Source organism: Anomaloglossus baeobatrachus, chromosome 12 (assembly GCF_048569485.1).
Source record: "Anomaloglossus baeobatrachus isolate aAnoBae1 chromosome 12, aAnoBae1.hap1, whole genome shotgun sequence".
Lineage (NCBI taxonomy): Eukaryota > Metazoa > Chordata > Amphibia > Anura > Aromobatidae > Anomaloglossus > Anomaloglossus baeobatrachus.
This window is the reverse complement of record NC_134364.1, coordinates 72178669-72196420: the sequence shown is the minus strand read 5'-3', so window position 1 is coordinate 72196420 and position 17752 is coordinate 72178669. Positions and strand designations below refer to the sequence as shown.

The 17752-nt window shown below is 54.4% G+C and overlaps 1 protein-coding gene across 1 annotated transcript in view; it reads right to left on the bottom strand.

Moving 5' to 3' along the window:
• Window positions 1-17752, bottom strand: part of ATG2B (autophagy related 2B) — a 115592-nt gene that overhangs the window by 64716 nt on the left and 33124 nt on the right. Inside the window, exons 15-16 of the mRNA XM_075331052.1 lie at window positions 17168-17441; window positions 16962-17073 (exon numbers count right to left, since the gene is read on the bottom strand). Of these exons, the coding sequence (XP_075187167.1) occupies window positions 16962-17073; window positions 17168-17441 (386 nt within the window). The remainder of the gene's footprint in view (window positions 1-16961; window positions 17074-17167; window positions 17442-17752) is intronic.

Below are 17752 nucleotides of genomic sequence, written 5' to 3'. Positions count from 1 at the left end.
CCTTCCGCCTTGATCTTCTTGAGGACCCTCGGAATTAGCGGGAGCGGAGGGAAGATGTACGGGAGACTGAACTGGCTCCATGACAGGGTGAGGGCGTCGACTCCTAAAGCCAAGCGGTCGCGGCACCGTGCTACAAAGTGCGGAACCTGACGGTTGAACCGGGAGGCCATTAGGTCCACGTCCGGAACTCCCCATCTGTCGCAGATCTGGTTGAAGACTTCCCGGTTGAGGGACCATTCTCCGGAGGCGAGGCCTTCCCTGCTGAGGAAGTCCGCCGCCCAATTGTCCACGCCTGGGATGTGTACCGCTGAGATCAGGGAGTGATGACACTCGGCCCAGTGCAAGATCTTCTTGACTTCTCGCATCGCCCCGACACTTCTTGTGCCGCCTTGGTGGTTGATGTACGCCACCGCCGTCGCATTGTCCGACTGGATCCTGACCGGGCAACCCTGTACGAGGTGCCGAAACTGCTGCAAGGCTAGCCGGATGGCTCTTATCTCCAAAATGTTGATCTGGAGGCAACTCTCTCTCGGTGACCATCGGCCCTGCGCTGTGTGATGTCGAAACACTGCTCCCCAGCCCTGGAGACTGGCGTCGGTGGTCACTATCTTCCAGTGGAGCGGGAGGAAAGACCTCCCTGATGCGAGGTTGCGCTGATTGAGCCACCAACGGAGGGAGTGGCGGGTCTCCGGCGAAAGATGAAACCTGCGGTCCAGAGAAAAGGGAGATCTGTCCCACTTCTTCAGCAAGGCCAGCTGGAGGGGTCGGAGATGGAACTGTGCAAAGGGTACCGCTTCCATCGCCGCCACCATACGACCGAGGACTCGCATGCCGAACCTGATGGACACTTGGCGCTGACGCCGGAGAGCGCGGAGTCCTCGTTGTAGGGAGGAGATCTTCTCCTGTGTGAGGAAAACTCGCCCTTGGATGGTATCGAATACCATGCCTAAAAAGGTGATCCGACGGGCCGGGATCAGAGAGGACTTCTTCCGATTTATCAGCCACCCTAACCGTGAAAGGGTGTCAATCGTGACCTGAACCCCAAGACGACAGTCCTCGAAGGAAGAGCCCTTTATCAACATATCGTCCAAGTACGGGATGACCATGACACCCCTGGCATGCAGGACGGACATGGCAGCAGCCATGATCTTCGTAAAGACCCTGGGTGCGGATGCGAGGCCGAAGGGAAGAGCCGTGAACTGGAAGTGATCTTCCGCTATCGCAAAGCGGAGGAACTGTTGGTGAGAGGTGGCTATCGGGACGTGAAGATAGGCGTCTTGAATATCCAGCGATGCCAGGAATTCGCCTACCTCCATGGACGCGATGACGGACCGGAGTGACTCCATTCGAAACGGCCGAGGTCTCACCGACCTGTTCAGAAGCTTTAGGTCGAGGACGGGACGGACAGAGCCGTCCTTTTTGGGGACCACGAAAAGGTTGGAATAGAACCCCTTGAAACGCTCTGCGGGAGGGACTGGTACCACGACTCCGGTTCGGAGGAGGGAGTCTATGGAGTGAAAGAACGCGCGAGCCCGCGCGGTAGACTCGGGAGGGCGAGATAGGAAAAAACGTCTCGGTGGCTTTGCCTCGAATTCTATTTTGTAGCCTAATGTGATGATCTCTCTGACCCAGGCATCGGCGGTCAGGGGGATCCACACATGCTGAAAACGAGACAGACGCCCTCCCACAAGTCTGGCGCTGTTGCGCGCCGACCGCGAGTCACTTGGATGAACGACGGCGGTAACCGGAAGAGGATCTCGTGGACTGGCGGGGGCGTGAACGCCAGGCGGGATTGGTCTTGAATGACGGGGTCTTCCTGTCTCTCGGAGGAGAGCGGCTTTTCCGCGGCTGGGGATTGGAGCTGAAGCTGCGAAAGGGCCGGAAACGAGCGGTGGAGCGCCGATTCTGGAAGCGCTTGGGACGCAATTGGGGGAGAGATGTACTCTTTCCTCCCGTTGCATCGGAGATCAGCTGGTCCAGCCTATCTCCGAAGAGACGCTCCCCTAGGAAGGGCAGGGAAGTTAGTGACTTCTTAGAGGCCGCATCCGCGTTCCAGGACCGGAGCCAAAGGGCTCGACGGATGGCCACATTGTTGCTGGCGGCCTGGGTCGCGCAACTTGCAGACGCCAGGGCTGCATTGAGCAAGTACTCACCCGCGAGGGAAATCTGCGAGGCGATGGGAACCAGGTCCGGATTGGCAGGAATGGCGCGGAGACCGCAGCGTAGCGTGTCCGCCCAGGACATCAGGGCCTTCGCAACCCAAACCGAGGCGAAGGCTGGAGAGAGGGATGAGCCCGCTGCCTCGAAGGCGGAACGGGCCAACCTGTCAATAGTACGGTTCGTAGGGTCTTTGAGAGACGTACCGTTAGTGAGTGGAAGGACTGTGTGAGAAGACAGGCGGGAGATTGGGGGGTCGACCACAGGGGAACCTGCCCAATCCTTTCTAAGACCCTCAGGAAAGGGATAATGCAAATCGATGGACTTACCGCTGGTAAATACCCTGTCCGGCTGTTGCCTGTGGCTGCGCAGTAACTCAGCGAATTCTGGATGTCCGCTGAATGTGTTCTGGGCCCGCTTCACCCGCTTAAAGGAGATCTGGGTGCTCTGGGAGGAGACTGGGTCCACCTGTACCTTCAAGGTCTGGTTTACTGCTTCTATCAGGCTATTTACCATGTGCCGGATATCGGCCGCCTGCTCTGAGTCCTGCAGGGGTACCGCATCGGAATCATCCTCGGAGCAGTCAGAAGCCTCCCTGGAGGACTGACGGTCTGGACCTGGGGATGAAGGTGAAACCTGGGAAGAGTCTGAGGACGAGACCTGGCGGGTCCGTTTCTGAGCAGCAGAGGAGGACCCTGCAACGGGGCTCACCTGCTCCGGAGGCAATTGCGCCGGGTCTGCGGGAATCTGGGCGAGCGTCGGCAGCAGGCGTAGAGCTTGCGCGATGGTCCGAGAAGCCTCAGAGAGGGAATCTACGGACTGGGACAGGGACGCTAGCCAGTCGGGGGGGGGCGGGACGCAGGGCCCTGCAGCATATGGCGCTGTGGCGTCTGCGGTATCAGAAACGTCGGCCGCGGAGTTCTGCGGAGGCTGCGCGTCTGTAGAACAGACGGAGCATAGTGGGGCGTCCTGACCCTGGGAAAATTTGGAGCTGCAGGAGGAGCATGCAAAAAATAGTGCAAAGGGGGCCTGCTTGGATTGGGTGGGCTTAGCCTTAGGCATGGTGCAAACAGGTACTCTCCCTGGTGGCTGCTAGGAAGGAGACAGGAGAGGGTTAACTCGTCCCTAAACTCAGAGAATGCTACCTAGTGAGGGCTACTCCTTAGGAGCAGAGCTTACCCAGGTCCTGCGTGCTGCCCACCAGTCCAGAAGTGGAGTCCAGGAATGAGCTGGCCAGAAAACTCAGAACGCCGGCGCGCTGCAGCCTCAGGGGACCAGAGGCAGGCTAAAATGGAGAGGGGACGCTGGAGGAGGCTGGGGGAGGAGCAGGATTCCGGCGCGAAAAAACCAGGAGGATTTACAGCCCCCACCATCAGCCAGGAGGCAGAGCAGTGGGAGGTACAGAGGGAGACGACCGGCGGCCAATAGCGCTGCAGGGGGGCGTGGCTAGGACGCAGGAGCGACTAGGCCGAGACCGGGGACTAAATTTATGGAGAGGGCCGGGGGAAAGAGCAGGGAAGTCGGTCCTACCTGCAATCGGCGGCGCCGGCTCAGCGATGGATGCGGTGCAGGCAGGGCTCCCTGCCCTGCCTGTGAACAGCGCTGCTCGTCCAGGAAGGCTCCGGGGGAGAGCGTGCTGAAGGCAGGGTAGTGGACATCATGATGGGGGTAGACAGCCCCCTATCACACACGCTGCAGAGGATCCATCCCTGCTGTACTCCCCTGTACGCCCTTTGGGGTGATACCTCAGGGCGAATCAGGGGTGCCCACAAAACAACCTGCCCACACGCGCACCCCCGGGAGTGGTACCACGGGGACGGGCGGGGGAGAGGGCCCCGAAGTCTCAAGCCCCTGCGACCCTGGGGAGCGGTACCCACCGGGCTGCGGAGAATGAGTGAAGCGAATACCTGCAGAGAAGAAGACGACAGGTATGAGAGTGATGAGCGGCGCCGAAATAAAAGAAAAAAGCGCAAAAAAAAATACATGGCTGAGGGGGGCCGAGACGGCCCACATCAGCCTCCTACGACACTAAGCTAAAAACTGATCTGAGCCCGCCTCCGGCTCGGGGTGTATGCTGCTAGGGAGGAGCTAACTTTTTTATGTTTACTTAGTGTCAGCCTCCTAGTGACAGCAGCATAACCCATGGTCCTGTGTCCCCCAATGAAACGATAGAGAAAACCAGTTATCTGCCCCCTTTGGTATCACCAACGGTACCCGCCAAGGCTGTCCTCTCTCCCCTCTCCTGTTTGTCCTTGCAATTGAACCCCTAGCTGAACTTATCAGAACCAATGATAAAATCAAAGGAATCCCTACAAAAAACAAACATCATAAAGAGAATTTTGTTACTTACCGTAAATTCTTTTTCTTATAGTTCCGTATTGGGAGACCCAGACATTGTGTGTCCTCCGGAGGCAGAAGCTAAACACCCAAAGTACTACACTTAAAAGTGTAGCTCCTCCCTCTGAGCTTATACACCCTCTGGTAGCCAGTCCTAGCCAGTTTAGTGCAAAAGCTGAAGGAGAATAGCCACCCACAAGTAGAACCGAGTAAGAACCGGAACAACCGGAGACTCTGTCCATGACAACAGCCGGTGATAACACACGGAACAAGAAAATTGCCAACAGGCAACAGGGAGGGAGCTGGGTCTCCCAATATGGAACTATAAGAAAAAGAATTTACGGTAAGTAACAAAATTCTCATTTTCTTTATCGTTCCTTTGGGAGACCCAGACCATGGGACGTTCCAAAGCTGTCCCTGGGTGGGAATAAACAGAAAAAACTAAGAAGTAGGCGGAGCCTAACTTCACAAGTGGGCGACAGCCGCCTGAAGGATGCGTCTGCCCAAGCTCGCATCTGCCGAAGCATGAGCATGCACTTGGTAGTGCTTCGAAAAGGTATGCAGGCTAGTCCAAGTGGCAGCCTGACAGACTTGTTGAGCCGTAGCCTGGTGCCTAAAAGCCCAAGAGGCACAGACAGCTCTGCTCGAGTGTGCTTTGATCCCCGGCGGGGGAGGCACCTGAGTACTCTGGTAGGCGTCCGAAATGGTCGATCTAATCCAACGGGCCAAGGTCGGCTTAGAAGCAGAGAGACCCTTGCGCCGCCCTGTGGTTAGCACAAAAAGAGAGGTGCACCGCCTAAGCGCAGCGGTGCGAGCCACATAAATCCGGAGAGCACGCACCAGATCTAGAGTATGCAGCGCTTTCTCAAAGCGATGAACAGGGGCCGGACAGAAGGAAGGCAAGGAAATATCCTGGTTAAGGTGGAAGGGAGAGACCACCTTAGGAAGAAAGTCCGGGGTCGGACGGAGAACTACCTTGTCTTGGCGAAAAACCAAAAAAGGTGACTCCGAGGAGAGCGCAGCCAAATCAGAGACTCTCCTGAGAGAAGTTATGGCAACTAGAAAGGCCACCTTTTGAGAAAGACGATACAAAGAAACCTCCCTAAGAGGCTCAAAGGGGGGTTTCTGCAATACCGTGAGGACCAAGTTAAGGTCCCAGGGATCCAAGGGCCGCCGATAAGGCGGAATGATGTGAGACGCACCTTGCATGAAGGTGCGGATCTGAGCCAGCCGGGCGAGACACCGCTGGAACAGCACTGATCGAGCTGAGACTTGTCCCTTGAGAGAGTTGAGGGACAGTCCTAGCTGCAGACCGGACTGTAAAAAAGACAGAAGGGTCGGCAACAAGAAAGGCCAAGGAGAATGGCCGGAAGAGCGACACCAGGTCAGGAAAATTTTCCAAGTCCTGTGATAGATCTTGACGAAGGAAGACTTACGGGCCCGAGACATAGTGGAGATGACTTCAGGTGGAATACCAGAAGCCGTCAAAATCCAGGACTCAAGAGCCACGCCGTCAATTTGAGTGCCGCAGAATTCGGGCGGAAAAACGGACCTTGCGAGAGCAGGTCTGGACGGTCGGGAAGATGCCACGGCATCTCCACGGACAGTTGGAGCCGGTCCGGATACCAAGCTCGCCTGGGCCAGTCCGGCGCAATGAGGATGACTCGACGGCCCTCCATTCTGATCTTGCGCAGGACTCTGGGCAAGAGAGCTAGAGGGGGAAACACGTAGGACAGACGAAACTGGAACCAGTCTTGAACCAGAGCATCCGCGGCGAAGGCCTGAGGATCGTGGGAGCGAGCCACGTAAACTGGAACCTTGTTGCTGTGACGGGATGCCATTAGGTCCACGTCCGGAGTGCCCCACTTGCGGCAGATTGACTGAAACACTGCCGGGTGCAGAGACCACTCGCCACCGTCCACGGATTGACGGCTGAGATAATCTGCCTCCCAGTTTTCTATGCCAGGGATGTGGACTGCGGATATGGTGGACTTGGAATCCTCCGCCCATTGAAGAATGCGTTGGACCTCCAACATTGCCAGGCGGCTGCGTGTCCCGCCTTGGTGATTGATGTAGGCAACCGCTGTCGCGTTGTCTGACTGGACTCGAATGTGTCTGCTCGCCAACAGGTGGTGGAAAGCTAGGAGAGCTAGAAGCACAGCTCTGGTTTCCAGCACATTGATTGAAAGGGCTGACTCGGACGGAGTCCAAGTGCCCTGAGCTCTGTGGTGGAGATGTACCGCTCCCCAGCCGGATAGGCTGGCATCCGTGGTGAGAATCACCCAGGACGGAGCCAGGAAGGAGTGCCCTTGGGACAGGGAGAGGGGTCGAAGCCACCACTGAAGAGAGGTCCTGGTCCGTGGCAACAGAGCCACTAACCTCTGTAAGGAGGAAGGCCGCTTGTCCCAACAGCGGAGAATGTCCAGCTGCAGAGGACACAGATGGAACTGGGCAAAGGGAACCGCGTCCATGGAAGCCACCATTTGACCCAGCACCTGCATCAGGCGCCTGAGGGAATAACGGCGGGGCCTCAGGAGAGAGCGCACCGCTAGCCGGAGAGACTGCTGTTTGATTAAGGGCAACTTCACAAGTGCCGGCAAAGTCTCGAACTGCATCCCTAGGTACGTGAGACTCTGGGTCGGAGTCCGAGTGGATTTGTGAAGATTGGCAATCCACCCGAATTGGGCTAGGGTGGCGAGAGTGAGCGAAACACTCCGCTGACAGTCTGCGCTGGATGGACCCTTGACCAGAAGGTCGTCCAGATAAGGAAGCACTGCTAACCCCTGGAGGTGCAGGACCGCAATCACTGCCGCCATGACCTTGGTGAATACCCGAGGGGCCGTGGCTAACCCGAAGGGGAGAGCCACGAATTGGAAATGATCCTCTCCTATCGCAAAACGTAACCAACGCTGATGAGACACTGCGATTGGCACATGCAGATAGGCATCTCTGATGTCGATGGACGCCAGGAACTCCCCTTGGGTCATAGAGGCAATGACTGATCGCAGAGACTCCATGCGAAAATGCCGCACCCGGACATGCTTGTTGAGAAGCTTGAGATCCAGGATGGGCCGGAAGGTACCGTCCTTTTTTGGAACTAGGAAGAGATTGGAGTAAAAACCTCTGAACCGTTCCTGAGCGGGAAACTGGGACAATCACTCCGTTTGCCTGCAAGGACGCCACGGCCTGCGAGAAGGCGGCGGCCTTGGAGCAGGGGGGAGTTGAGAGAAAAAAAAAAATCTGTTTGGAGGGCTGGAAGAGAATTCTATCCTGTAGCCGTGAGATATGATGTCTCTCACCCACTGAACGGAGACTTGCTTTAACCAAGCGTCGCCAAAGTGGAAGAGCCTGCCACCGACTAAGGACGTGGCTGGAGCGGGCCGAGAGTCATGAGGAAGCTGCCTTAGTGGCAGAACCTCCTGCGGTCTTCTGCGGATGCGCTTTTGGGCGCCAGTTGGATTTCTGAGTTAGCGGACGAGGCGGAAGGCTTAGAGGATGACCAGTTGGAGGAACGAAAGGAACGAAACCTCGATTGATTCCTACCCTGGGCGGGTTTCCTGGTCTTGGTTTGTGGCATGGAAGTACTTTTCCCGCCAGTAGCCTCTTTAATGATTTCATCCAGCTGTTCACCAAACAGCCGTGAACCAGCAAAAGGGAGCCCAGCAAGAAACTTCTTGGAAGAAGCATCTGCCTTCCACTCTCGAAGCCACAAAATCCTGCGGATAACAAGAGAATTAGCTGAAGCCACCGCAGTGCGGTGAGCAGCCTCTAGCATGGCAGACATGGCATAAGATCAAAAGGCTGAAGCCTGAGCAGTTAAGGTAACCATCTCAGGCATAGATTCCTTGGTGAGGGAATGCATCTCCTCCAGAGAAGCAGAGATGGCTTTGAGAGCCCACACTGCTGCAAAAGTCGGGGAAAACGCGGCCCCCGCAGCTTCATACACAGATTTGGCCAGAAGGTCAATCTGACGGTCAGTGGAATCCTTAAGTGAGGTGCCGTCAGCCACCGACACAACGGTCCGGGCTGAGAGCCTAGACACCGGGGGGTCTACCTTTGGGGAATGAGACCACTCCTTGACCACCTCAGGTGGAAATGGAAACCGGTCATCAGAACCACGCTTTGGAAAGCGTTTGTCAGGACAGGCCCTGGGTTTGGTCACAGCGGTCTGAAAACTGGAGTGGTTAAAGAACACACTCTTCACTCTCTTAGGCGAGGTAAACTGATGTTTTTCTGCCAAAGAGAGTTGCTCATCTGACACTGGCGGATTGAGATCCAGCACAGAATTAATAGAAGCAAATCAAATCACTAAGATCTGAGTCACCCTCAGAGAAATCGATGGGACACATAGCCTCCGAGCCCCCAGTGAGGGCATCCTCCTCATCTTGAGAGTCAGCTCTTGAGACAGAGCCGTGGGATGGGGAGGGGGAGGAAACCCTGCGCATTCTCTTAGAAGGACGGGGACTGGGATCAGATGATGAATCCTCCGTGAGCTCTGATGGACGGAGGTCAGAGGATAGGAGTCCTCTGTCAAGAGTATTAGAGGCACCCTGTGAGGGGGGCTGATGCATATTCATCAAAGTCCTGGACAAAAGTCCCATGGACTGAGCAAATGACTGGGATATGGACCTAGAAAAGGACTCTACCCAGGCCGGGGGTTCAATCACAGGTGCAGCAGCAGCCTGAGAGACCACTGGGGGTGAGACTACAGGCTGCGGCACCGCCAAGTTAGAGCAACCATCACAGTGTGGATAAATGCTCGGCACAGGCAGCAGGAGCTTACATGCAGTGCATGCAGAATAAAGCTTTGGAGCCTTGCTCCTTGTGTGAGACATGCTGCTGGAGTGGGGGCTTTGCAGAGAATGAACCCCAGGGAGAATATACAGAGGTCCACAACCGGAGACCGGCTGTGGCTTACCAGACCGCTGAGCGCGGTGTTGTGTGCCCTCCAGATCCCGAAGCCCGGTCCCCCAGCGCAGCACCTCAGCAGAGATGCAGAATGCAGGATGTCCCAGCGCAGAGTGAACTCTGCCTGAGAAGAGGGCCGCCGGAGCGAAGAGAGGGGGCGGGACTAGGGGCGTTCCTATAAAAGAGGGGGAACTGGAGGGCTATAGAAACCTGCCGGGAAGGAGGGACGCCCCAGCAGTGGGGAGTGTCCCTCCCCTGTGTAGAACGGCCGCCGGGAGGAGCCAAACCTGTCCCTCTGCATGAGTGACATGCGAGGGCAGGAAAACGAAACTAGGCCTCCGGCAAAGCCGGGGCCTAAATTTAAGCGGCGAGGCCGACAAGCAGGCACCATCGGTGCGGTTCTCGGGCAAAAGCTGGAGAACCCACCGGAAAAGTTAAAAACAATCACATACAGCATACTCTCCCCTTACAATAAAGAACCAGGACCCCCAACATAACCGTCTCAGGTACTTAGCTGCTGAGACGCAGGGCCATGTCCCTGGGGATGAGTGCTCCGGTCCAACAGAATCCTCAAGGGGCTGTGGATGGAGACCGGACTCCTGCCAGACATGCCAGAGCCCAGAAGTGATGGTGAAGGAGCGCGGCATGTAAGGCTTCAGCCTTGTAAATCAACCTTAACAACACCGCCGACACAGTGGGGTGAGAAGGGACATGCCGGGAGTCCAGACATGGACCCGCTTTTCTTCAAACTCTTTCCAAAAGTCAAACAATCAGATGAGAATGCGTGTGTGGATGTATGACCTCCTGAACACAAAGCGATAAACTGGCTATCAGGGGGTGTATAAGCTCAGAGGGAGGAGCTACACTTTTAAGTGTAGTACTTTGTGTGTGCTCCAGAGGCAGAAGCTAAACACCCATGGTCTGGGTCTCCCAAAGGAACGATAAAGAAATTGGACTTTTTGCAGATGACATTATCCTCTCCCTTTCAGACCCAGCTCCCTCTGTTCTAGAATTGATTAAGGCCCTAGATAATTTCACAAAAATATCATATTACAAACTAAACGCCAAAAAATCCCAAATCCTCCAATTTCACCTCGATGACCCCACTATTAGTTTAATCAAGACATGCTCTGCCTTTTCATGGGAAGACACCTCTATTACTTATTTAGGAATACAGATTACCAAAAATTTACAGAACATAGTAGATGTCAACACTGATCGACTAATTATTAGCATTACAATAGACTTTAAAACTTTAAGATCAGAACTCTCATGGCTGGGGAGAATAGTTACTCTTAAAATGATGATCCTACCCAAAATACTCTACTTATTTAGATCCATCCCTCTCCATATCCCTATCAAGATCATAAACAAGCTACAAAAAACAATAAACGACTTCATTTGGGGTGGTAAGAGGGCAAGGGTCTCCAAAACTATTCTAACCAAACATAAGGTGAAGGGTGGGATTGGTGTTCCAAGTGCATTGGGATATTACAATGCTAATTTAAATCAAACAAAGCCAACGCTGGGTGGGAGACTCATACACATTTCCCTGGGTGGATTTGGAATTATTTTTAACAACTATCGTCCCCTTAAAACATCTTATTTTATCCCATCTTTTCAATCCATCTCTCCCTTCACCTGATCGGCATGGCAACACCTTGCTAACAAAACTCCTAAAATAAACAAATATAACCAAATTAGAAACTTTAGTCTCAACTTCCTAGCTATTATCGCAAACCGACCTCATGGCACAACTCAAAACTAAACAAAATTAGCGACATTCCTGATGGTTTGGATTTTATCTCTTTTCTGGATATTAAAATTAAGCATAAAATACCCGACTCAGATTTTAAAACTCTTATTTCCATCAGAGAATCCCTGCGTAAAATCCTTAATAACAATCCCCTCCCAGAGATAATTGATACATTATTCTGCAACCCAAATAGTGTGCCTATTTGGAAAAAACAAAAAATATATCAACATTTAATAGAAGATCTGAATTTCGAGAAACTGAAATACATGCTGGATTGGGAGAAGGACCTAAAACAATCCTTTTCTGAAGAGAATTGGCAGATCGGTTTCAAAGCAACAAATTCCTCAACTATTTGCTCTTCTCTTTTAGAATCCCACAAATTTCTCACCCGATGGTATTTTACTCCACTCAGGCTCCACCAAATTAATAAAAACAACTCCTCCTCATGCTGGAGGAACTGTAACGGCACCGGTAGCCTACTGCACATTTTCTGGGATTGCCCAATATTAAAAAACCTCTGGATAGAAATATCCAAACTAATTAATCAAATCACCCATTCCAACATAGTTATTACCCCCCAATTAGCTCTCCTCTCTCTAGACCTTGACCAGATTGATCCATCCTTCAAATTTGTTATTATCCACATCTTCCTCACCACCAGATCCCTTATTGCAGCCAACTGGAAAAATCCCCTCCCTCCATCTATTACACAACTTATTGAAGCATTAGCCCAACACAACAATTTTGAGAAACATTATGCCACTATTAACAATACTTTCCCTAAATATTTCCGGCAGTGGAATCCGTGGAATCAATACCGCCAAGGCGTTACATGAGATCAGATGATCCTACTAATTGAATTCTAATGTGGTTGTCTTTGTGTTCATATTATTTAGCCTTCAGCTCGGGTTTTCTTCTAATACGGAAATCCTCTAGACGTTGACAAATGTGATATATTTCATAGTTCTCAATTATAACTGTTGTATATGTTTAATCCTCATATTCTCTCTCATATTGCAACCAACTTATTAGATGTTCTCCTTTTCCCAGTTTTCCTCCCTTTTTCCTTCCCCCTCTTGCCAGTTTCCCCAATAAAAATTTCACTTCTCTCCTCAACCCCATACTCCTCTTCCTATCCTTACTCCCTTTCCCATTTCTATAGTACTTAAATGGTAAGATTATAGAACACTAGAAGGTGGCCCGATTCTACGCATCGGGTATTCTAGAATTTACGTATTGTGTAGTTCATGTATGATTTTTGTTTATATATATATATATATATATATATATATATATATATATATATATATATATATATATATATATATATATATATATATGTGTGTGTGTGTTGTTTTGTGTAGTTACTAAGTGTTTGTGTAGGGCGCTGTACATGTTCTCGGTGTTGTCTGGGTGTGGCGGGGGGTGAGAGCGGTGTTGTATGTGTGTTGCGTGTGTTGCGTTGTTTGTGGAGCGCTGTGTGTCTGTAGCGTTGTGTGTGTGTGTTGCGCGGTTTGTGTGGGTGTGGGGTGTGTGTGTGTTTTGGGGGGAGGTATGTTTTGTGCAATGTGTGTGTTGTGCGGTATGTGCGTATATTTATGTATGCCGTGGTGTTTGTGTGTTGGGTGTTGTGTGTGTGGGTGTCTGTGTAGGGCGGTGTTTGTGGTTCCCAGTGTGTGTGTGTGTGGTGTGTTGTGCAGCGCGCGTGTGTGTGTGTGTGTGTGTGTGTGTGTGTGTGTGTGTGTGTGTGTGTTGGGGGGAGGTGCGCACCTCCTATCGTGCTCCATCCCCCATGCTGCGCACTCCCCATCGTGCTCCATCTCCCATGCTGCGCACTCCCCATCGTGCTCCATCTCCCATGCTGCGCACTCCCCATCGTGCTCCATCTCCCATGCTGCGCACTCCCCATCGTGCTCCATCTCCCATGCTGCGCACTCCCCATCGTGCTCCATCTCCCATGCTGCGCACTCCCCATCGTGCTCCATCTCCCATGCTGCGCACTCCCCATCGTGCTCCATCTCCCATGCTGCGCACTCCCCATCGTGCTCCATCTCCCATGCTGCGCACTCCCCATCGTGCTCCATCTCCCATGCTGCGCACTCCCCATCGTGCTCCATCTCCCATGCTGCGCACTCCCCATCATGCTCCATCTCCCATGCTGCGCACTCCCCATCGTGCTCCATCTCCCATCGTGCTCCATCTCCCATGCTGCGCACTCCCCATCGTGCTCCATCTCCCATGCTGCGCACTCCCCATCGTGCTCCATCCCCCATGCTGCGCACTCCCCATCGTGCTCCATCCCCCATGCTGCGCACTCCCCATCGTGCTCCATCCCCCATGCTGCGCACTCCCCATCATGCTCCATCTCCCATGCTGCGCACTCCCCATCGTGCTCCATCTCCCATCGTGCTCCATCTCCCATGCTGCGCACTCCCCATCGTGCTCCATCCCCCATGCTGCGCACTCCCCATCGTGCTCCATCCCCCATGCTGCGCACTCCCCATCGTGCTCCATCCCCCATGCTGCGCACTCCCCATCGTGCTCCATCCCCCATGCTGCGCACTCCCCATCGTGCTCCATCCCCCATGCTGCGCACTCCCCATCGTGCTCCATCCCCCATGCTGCGCACTCCCCATCGTGCTCCATCCCCCATGCTGCGCACTCCCCATCGTGCTCCATCTCCCATGCTGCGCACTCCCCATCGTGCTCCATCTCCCATCGTGCTCCATCTCCCATGCTGCGCACTCCCCATCGTGCTCCATCTCCCATGCTGCGCACTCCCCATCGTGCTCCATCTCCCATCGTGCTCCATCTCCCATGCTGCGCACTCCCCATCGTGCTCCATCCCCCATGCTGCGCACTCCCCATCGTGCTCCATCCCCCATGCTGCGCACTCCCCATCGTGCTCCATCCCCCATGCTGCGCACTCCCCATCGTGCTCCATCCCCCATGCTGCGCACTCCCCATCGTGCTCCATCCCCCATGCTGCGCACTCCCCATCGTGCTCCATCCCCCATGCTGCGCACTCCCCATCGTGCTCCATCCCCCATGCTGCGCACTCCCCATCGTGCTCCATCCCCCATGCTGCGCACTCCCCATCGTGCTCCATCCCCCATGCTGCGCACTCCCCATCGTGCTCCATCCCCCATGCTGCGCACTCCCCATCGTGCTCCATCCCCCATGCTGCGCATTCCCCATCGTGCTGTATCTCCCATGCTGCGCACCCCCCATCGTGCTCCATCCCCCAAGCTGCGCACTCCCAAACGTGCTCCATCCCCCAAGCTGCGCACTCCCCCATCGTGCTCCATCCCCCATGCTGCACCAGCATCAGCCTCTGTGCCCCCAGCATCAGCCTCTGTGCCCCAGCATCAGCCTCTGTGCCCCAGCATCAGCCTCTGTGCCCCAGCATCAGCCTCTGTGCCCCCAGCATCAGCCTCTGTGCCCCCAGCATCAGCCTCTGTGCCCCCAGCATCAGCCTCTCTGCCCCCAGCATCAGCCTCTCTGCCCCCAGCATCAGCCTCTCTGCCCCCAGCATCAGCCTCTCTGCCCCCAGCATCAGCCTCTCTCCTCCCAGTCCCCAGCATCAGCCTTTCTCCTCCCAGCCTACCCCAGCCTCAGTCTCCCCCAGCATCAGCCTCTCTTCTCTCAGCCTCCCTCCTCCCAGCCTCCCCCAGCATCAGCCTCCACCCTCCCAGCCTCCCCTAGCATCAGCCTCCGCCTCCCAGCCTACCCCAGCCTCAGCCTCCCCCCAGCCTCAGCCTCCCCCCAGCATCAGCCTCCCCCCTCCCAGCCTCCCCTAGCATCAGCCTCCGCCTCCCAGCCTACCCCAGCATCAGCCTCTCTCCTCCCAACCTCCTCCAGCATCAGCCTCTCTCCTCCCAGCCTCCCCCAGCATCAGCCTCTCTCCTCCCAGCCTCCCCCAGCATCAGCCTCTCTCCTCCCAGCCTCCCCCAGCATCAGCCTCCCCCTGCCAGCCTTCCCCAGGATCAGCCTCCCTTCTAAAAGCCTCCCCCAGCCTCAGCCTCCCCCAGCCTCAGCCTCAGCATCAGCCTCTCTCCTCCCAGCCTCCCCCAGCATCAGCCTCTCTCCTCCCAGCCTCCTCCAGCACGCCGTGCTCCTCTGCCGACACTCACAGATCCGATCGCATACACACACACACACACACACACACACACACACACACACTGACGATATCGCACATACGCGCTCACACTCACAACATCCGGAGATACCACATGTTTCTGGCCATGTGATCCTCCGGCAGGTCCTGGAAGCTCACTGCACAGTATCGCCGCCGAGAAGCAAGCGATATCCCAGGATGTTGTGAGTGTGCGGATGCGATGTGAGGTGTGTGTGTGTGTGTGTGTGTGTGTGTGTGTGTGTGTGTGTGTGTGTGTGTGTGTGTGTGTGTGTGTGTGTGTGTGTGTGTGTGTGTGTGTGTGTGTGTGTGTGTGTGTGTGTGTGTTCCGCCGCTGCAGGACCTTGATGCGCTGGTAACTATGCTACCATGGTTACCAGCGTATCCCGTCCCCCGCTCGCACGGGAGCCCACACCAGCATACGCCGGCAATCCCAGCAATGCGAGGGTATGTGTCGGCTGGGTTAGCGGCGTACGCTGATGTGGGCTCCCGGGGGTACAATACTCACCTGGGAGTCGTGGCTCCGTGTCGCTTCGGGGAATGTGTGCGGGGGTCGGGGCCAGAGCGAGCGTGCATTGCGTGAGGGGGGCGGGGCATGGCCGAGTTGCTAATACGTTCCGGCGTGCCGGGGCCAGAGGCCAATCCGAGTGGGGGGCGGAGCCTGGGCGAGCGGACGGCCAATCCGTGTGGGGGCGGAGCATGGGCGAGCGGCCAATCGGTGCGGGGGGGCGGGGCCATGGCGAGCCCAGCGACCAATCCGCTTTGTGTCACCGTAAGGACACAATTTTGGAGCAAGACAGACAGACAGACAGACAGAATAAGGCAATTATATATATATAGATAAGAATGATTAATGCAATGACAATACAACTCCTTCAAATTTGTACTTGCCCACAAATTTTCAAAATAAAAAATATTTTAAATCTAAGTAAAGTCACCAATGACCTACTAACAGGCAAAGCCAAGCGACACTACTCTGTCCTCTGCCTTCGACACAGTGGACCATTCCCTCCTGCAGCAGATTGTAGTCTCTGGGCATCACAGACTTGGCCCCATCTTGGATCTCTTCATACCTAATTGACCGAACTTTCAGCGTCTCCCTCATGTCACCCCCTAACTGTCGGTGTCTCCCAAGGTTCTGCTGTTCTCCATCTGCACCTTCGGCCTGGGACAGCTCATAGACTACCATGACTTTCAGTATCATCTTTATGCTGATGATACGCAGATCTATCTCTCTGGACCTGACATTGCCTCCTTACTAATCAGAATCCCACAATGTGTCTGCTATTTCATCCTTTTCTGCTTGATTTCTAAAACTTAACCTTGGACAAAACAGAATTCTTCATCTTTCCCTCTCCTCACTGAACCACCCTACCTGACCTACCCATCACCCTACAACTTTCAATAGCACTGTTTACTGTCAGTGACTAGAAACACAAGGGAGGCTGCAAAACTATACAAATCTCATACCTCTCATAGCCAAAGGCTTCTTACAATATTATCCAGTCTGAGGATCCTTTGAGTTAAATCCCCCCAGCAAAATCATATCCCTGCCATGGTGTATCAGTGACTGCACCAGCAGAATAGTGAGTGCAGCTCTGGAGTATAATACAGGATAAGTAATGTAATGTAGCTTTCTGATTACAACACATAATGAGGACTGACCTTGGCCAGTCAAAGTTGTCTGATGTTGTCATGTCTCCATCGACTTCATTGTTCTTCTTCACGACCCTGATGAATAGGATGTGTGGGCCATCGCTGTCCTCCTGGAAGGCCCCTGGATAAGATACAGAGCACAGAACAGATGGACTCTCTTATTAATACAGGCAGACTAGACGCCGCTCACTGGATTCTCTACTGCGGCCGCTCACCTGTTAGCTCCTTAAAAGTGAACTCCAGCTTTAATTGTTCTGGAGAGCAGCCGCCAAGGACCTCGGTTTTAAACTCTGCATCTGAAAAGTTTAGATGTAAGACTTCTTTCTGGAGGGATTTCTTGAACCAAGGACCTCGCTCCTGGTCCGATCTGAGGTCAGGAATCGGGAAGCGCACGGCGAGATGGAGCGATGGTGCGGAGACCAGCACGGAGGTCCTCGTGTTCGCTGGAGACCGGGAGTCGTCGAGAAGAACCTCCGGAAAATCTTTGTGCTGGAAGAAGTTTGCAAGTATTTTGTCAGAAATTTCTGCTTATGTTCATGTGCCGAGCAGTCAGCCAGACAGCGCCAGGTCAGAGCCGTCAGCCAGGCTGCGACCAGGTCAGAGAGCCGTCAGCCAGACAGCGCCAGGTCAGAGAGCAGTCAGCCAGACAGCGCCAGGTCAGAGAGCCGTCAGCCAGACAGCGCCAGGTCAGAGAGCCGTCAGCCAGACAGCGCCAGGTCAGAGCAGCCACACCGCTACAGGACACACACTGGACAGGACCTGCAGTGAATCTAGGTTTGGAAGTGATAAGGGTGGTCCTG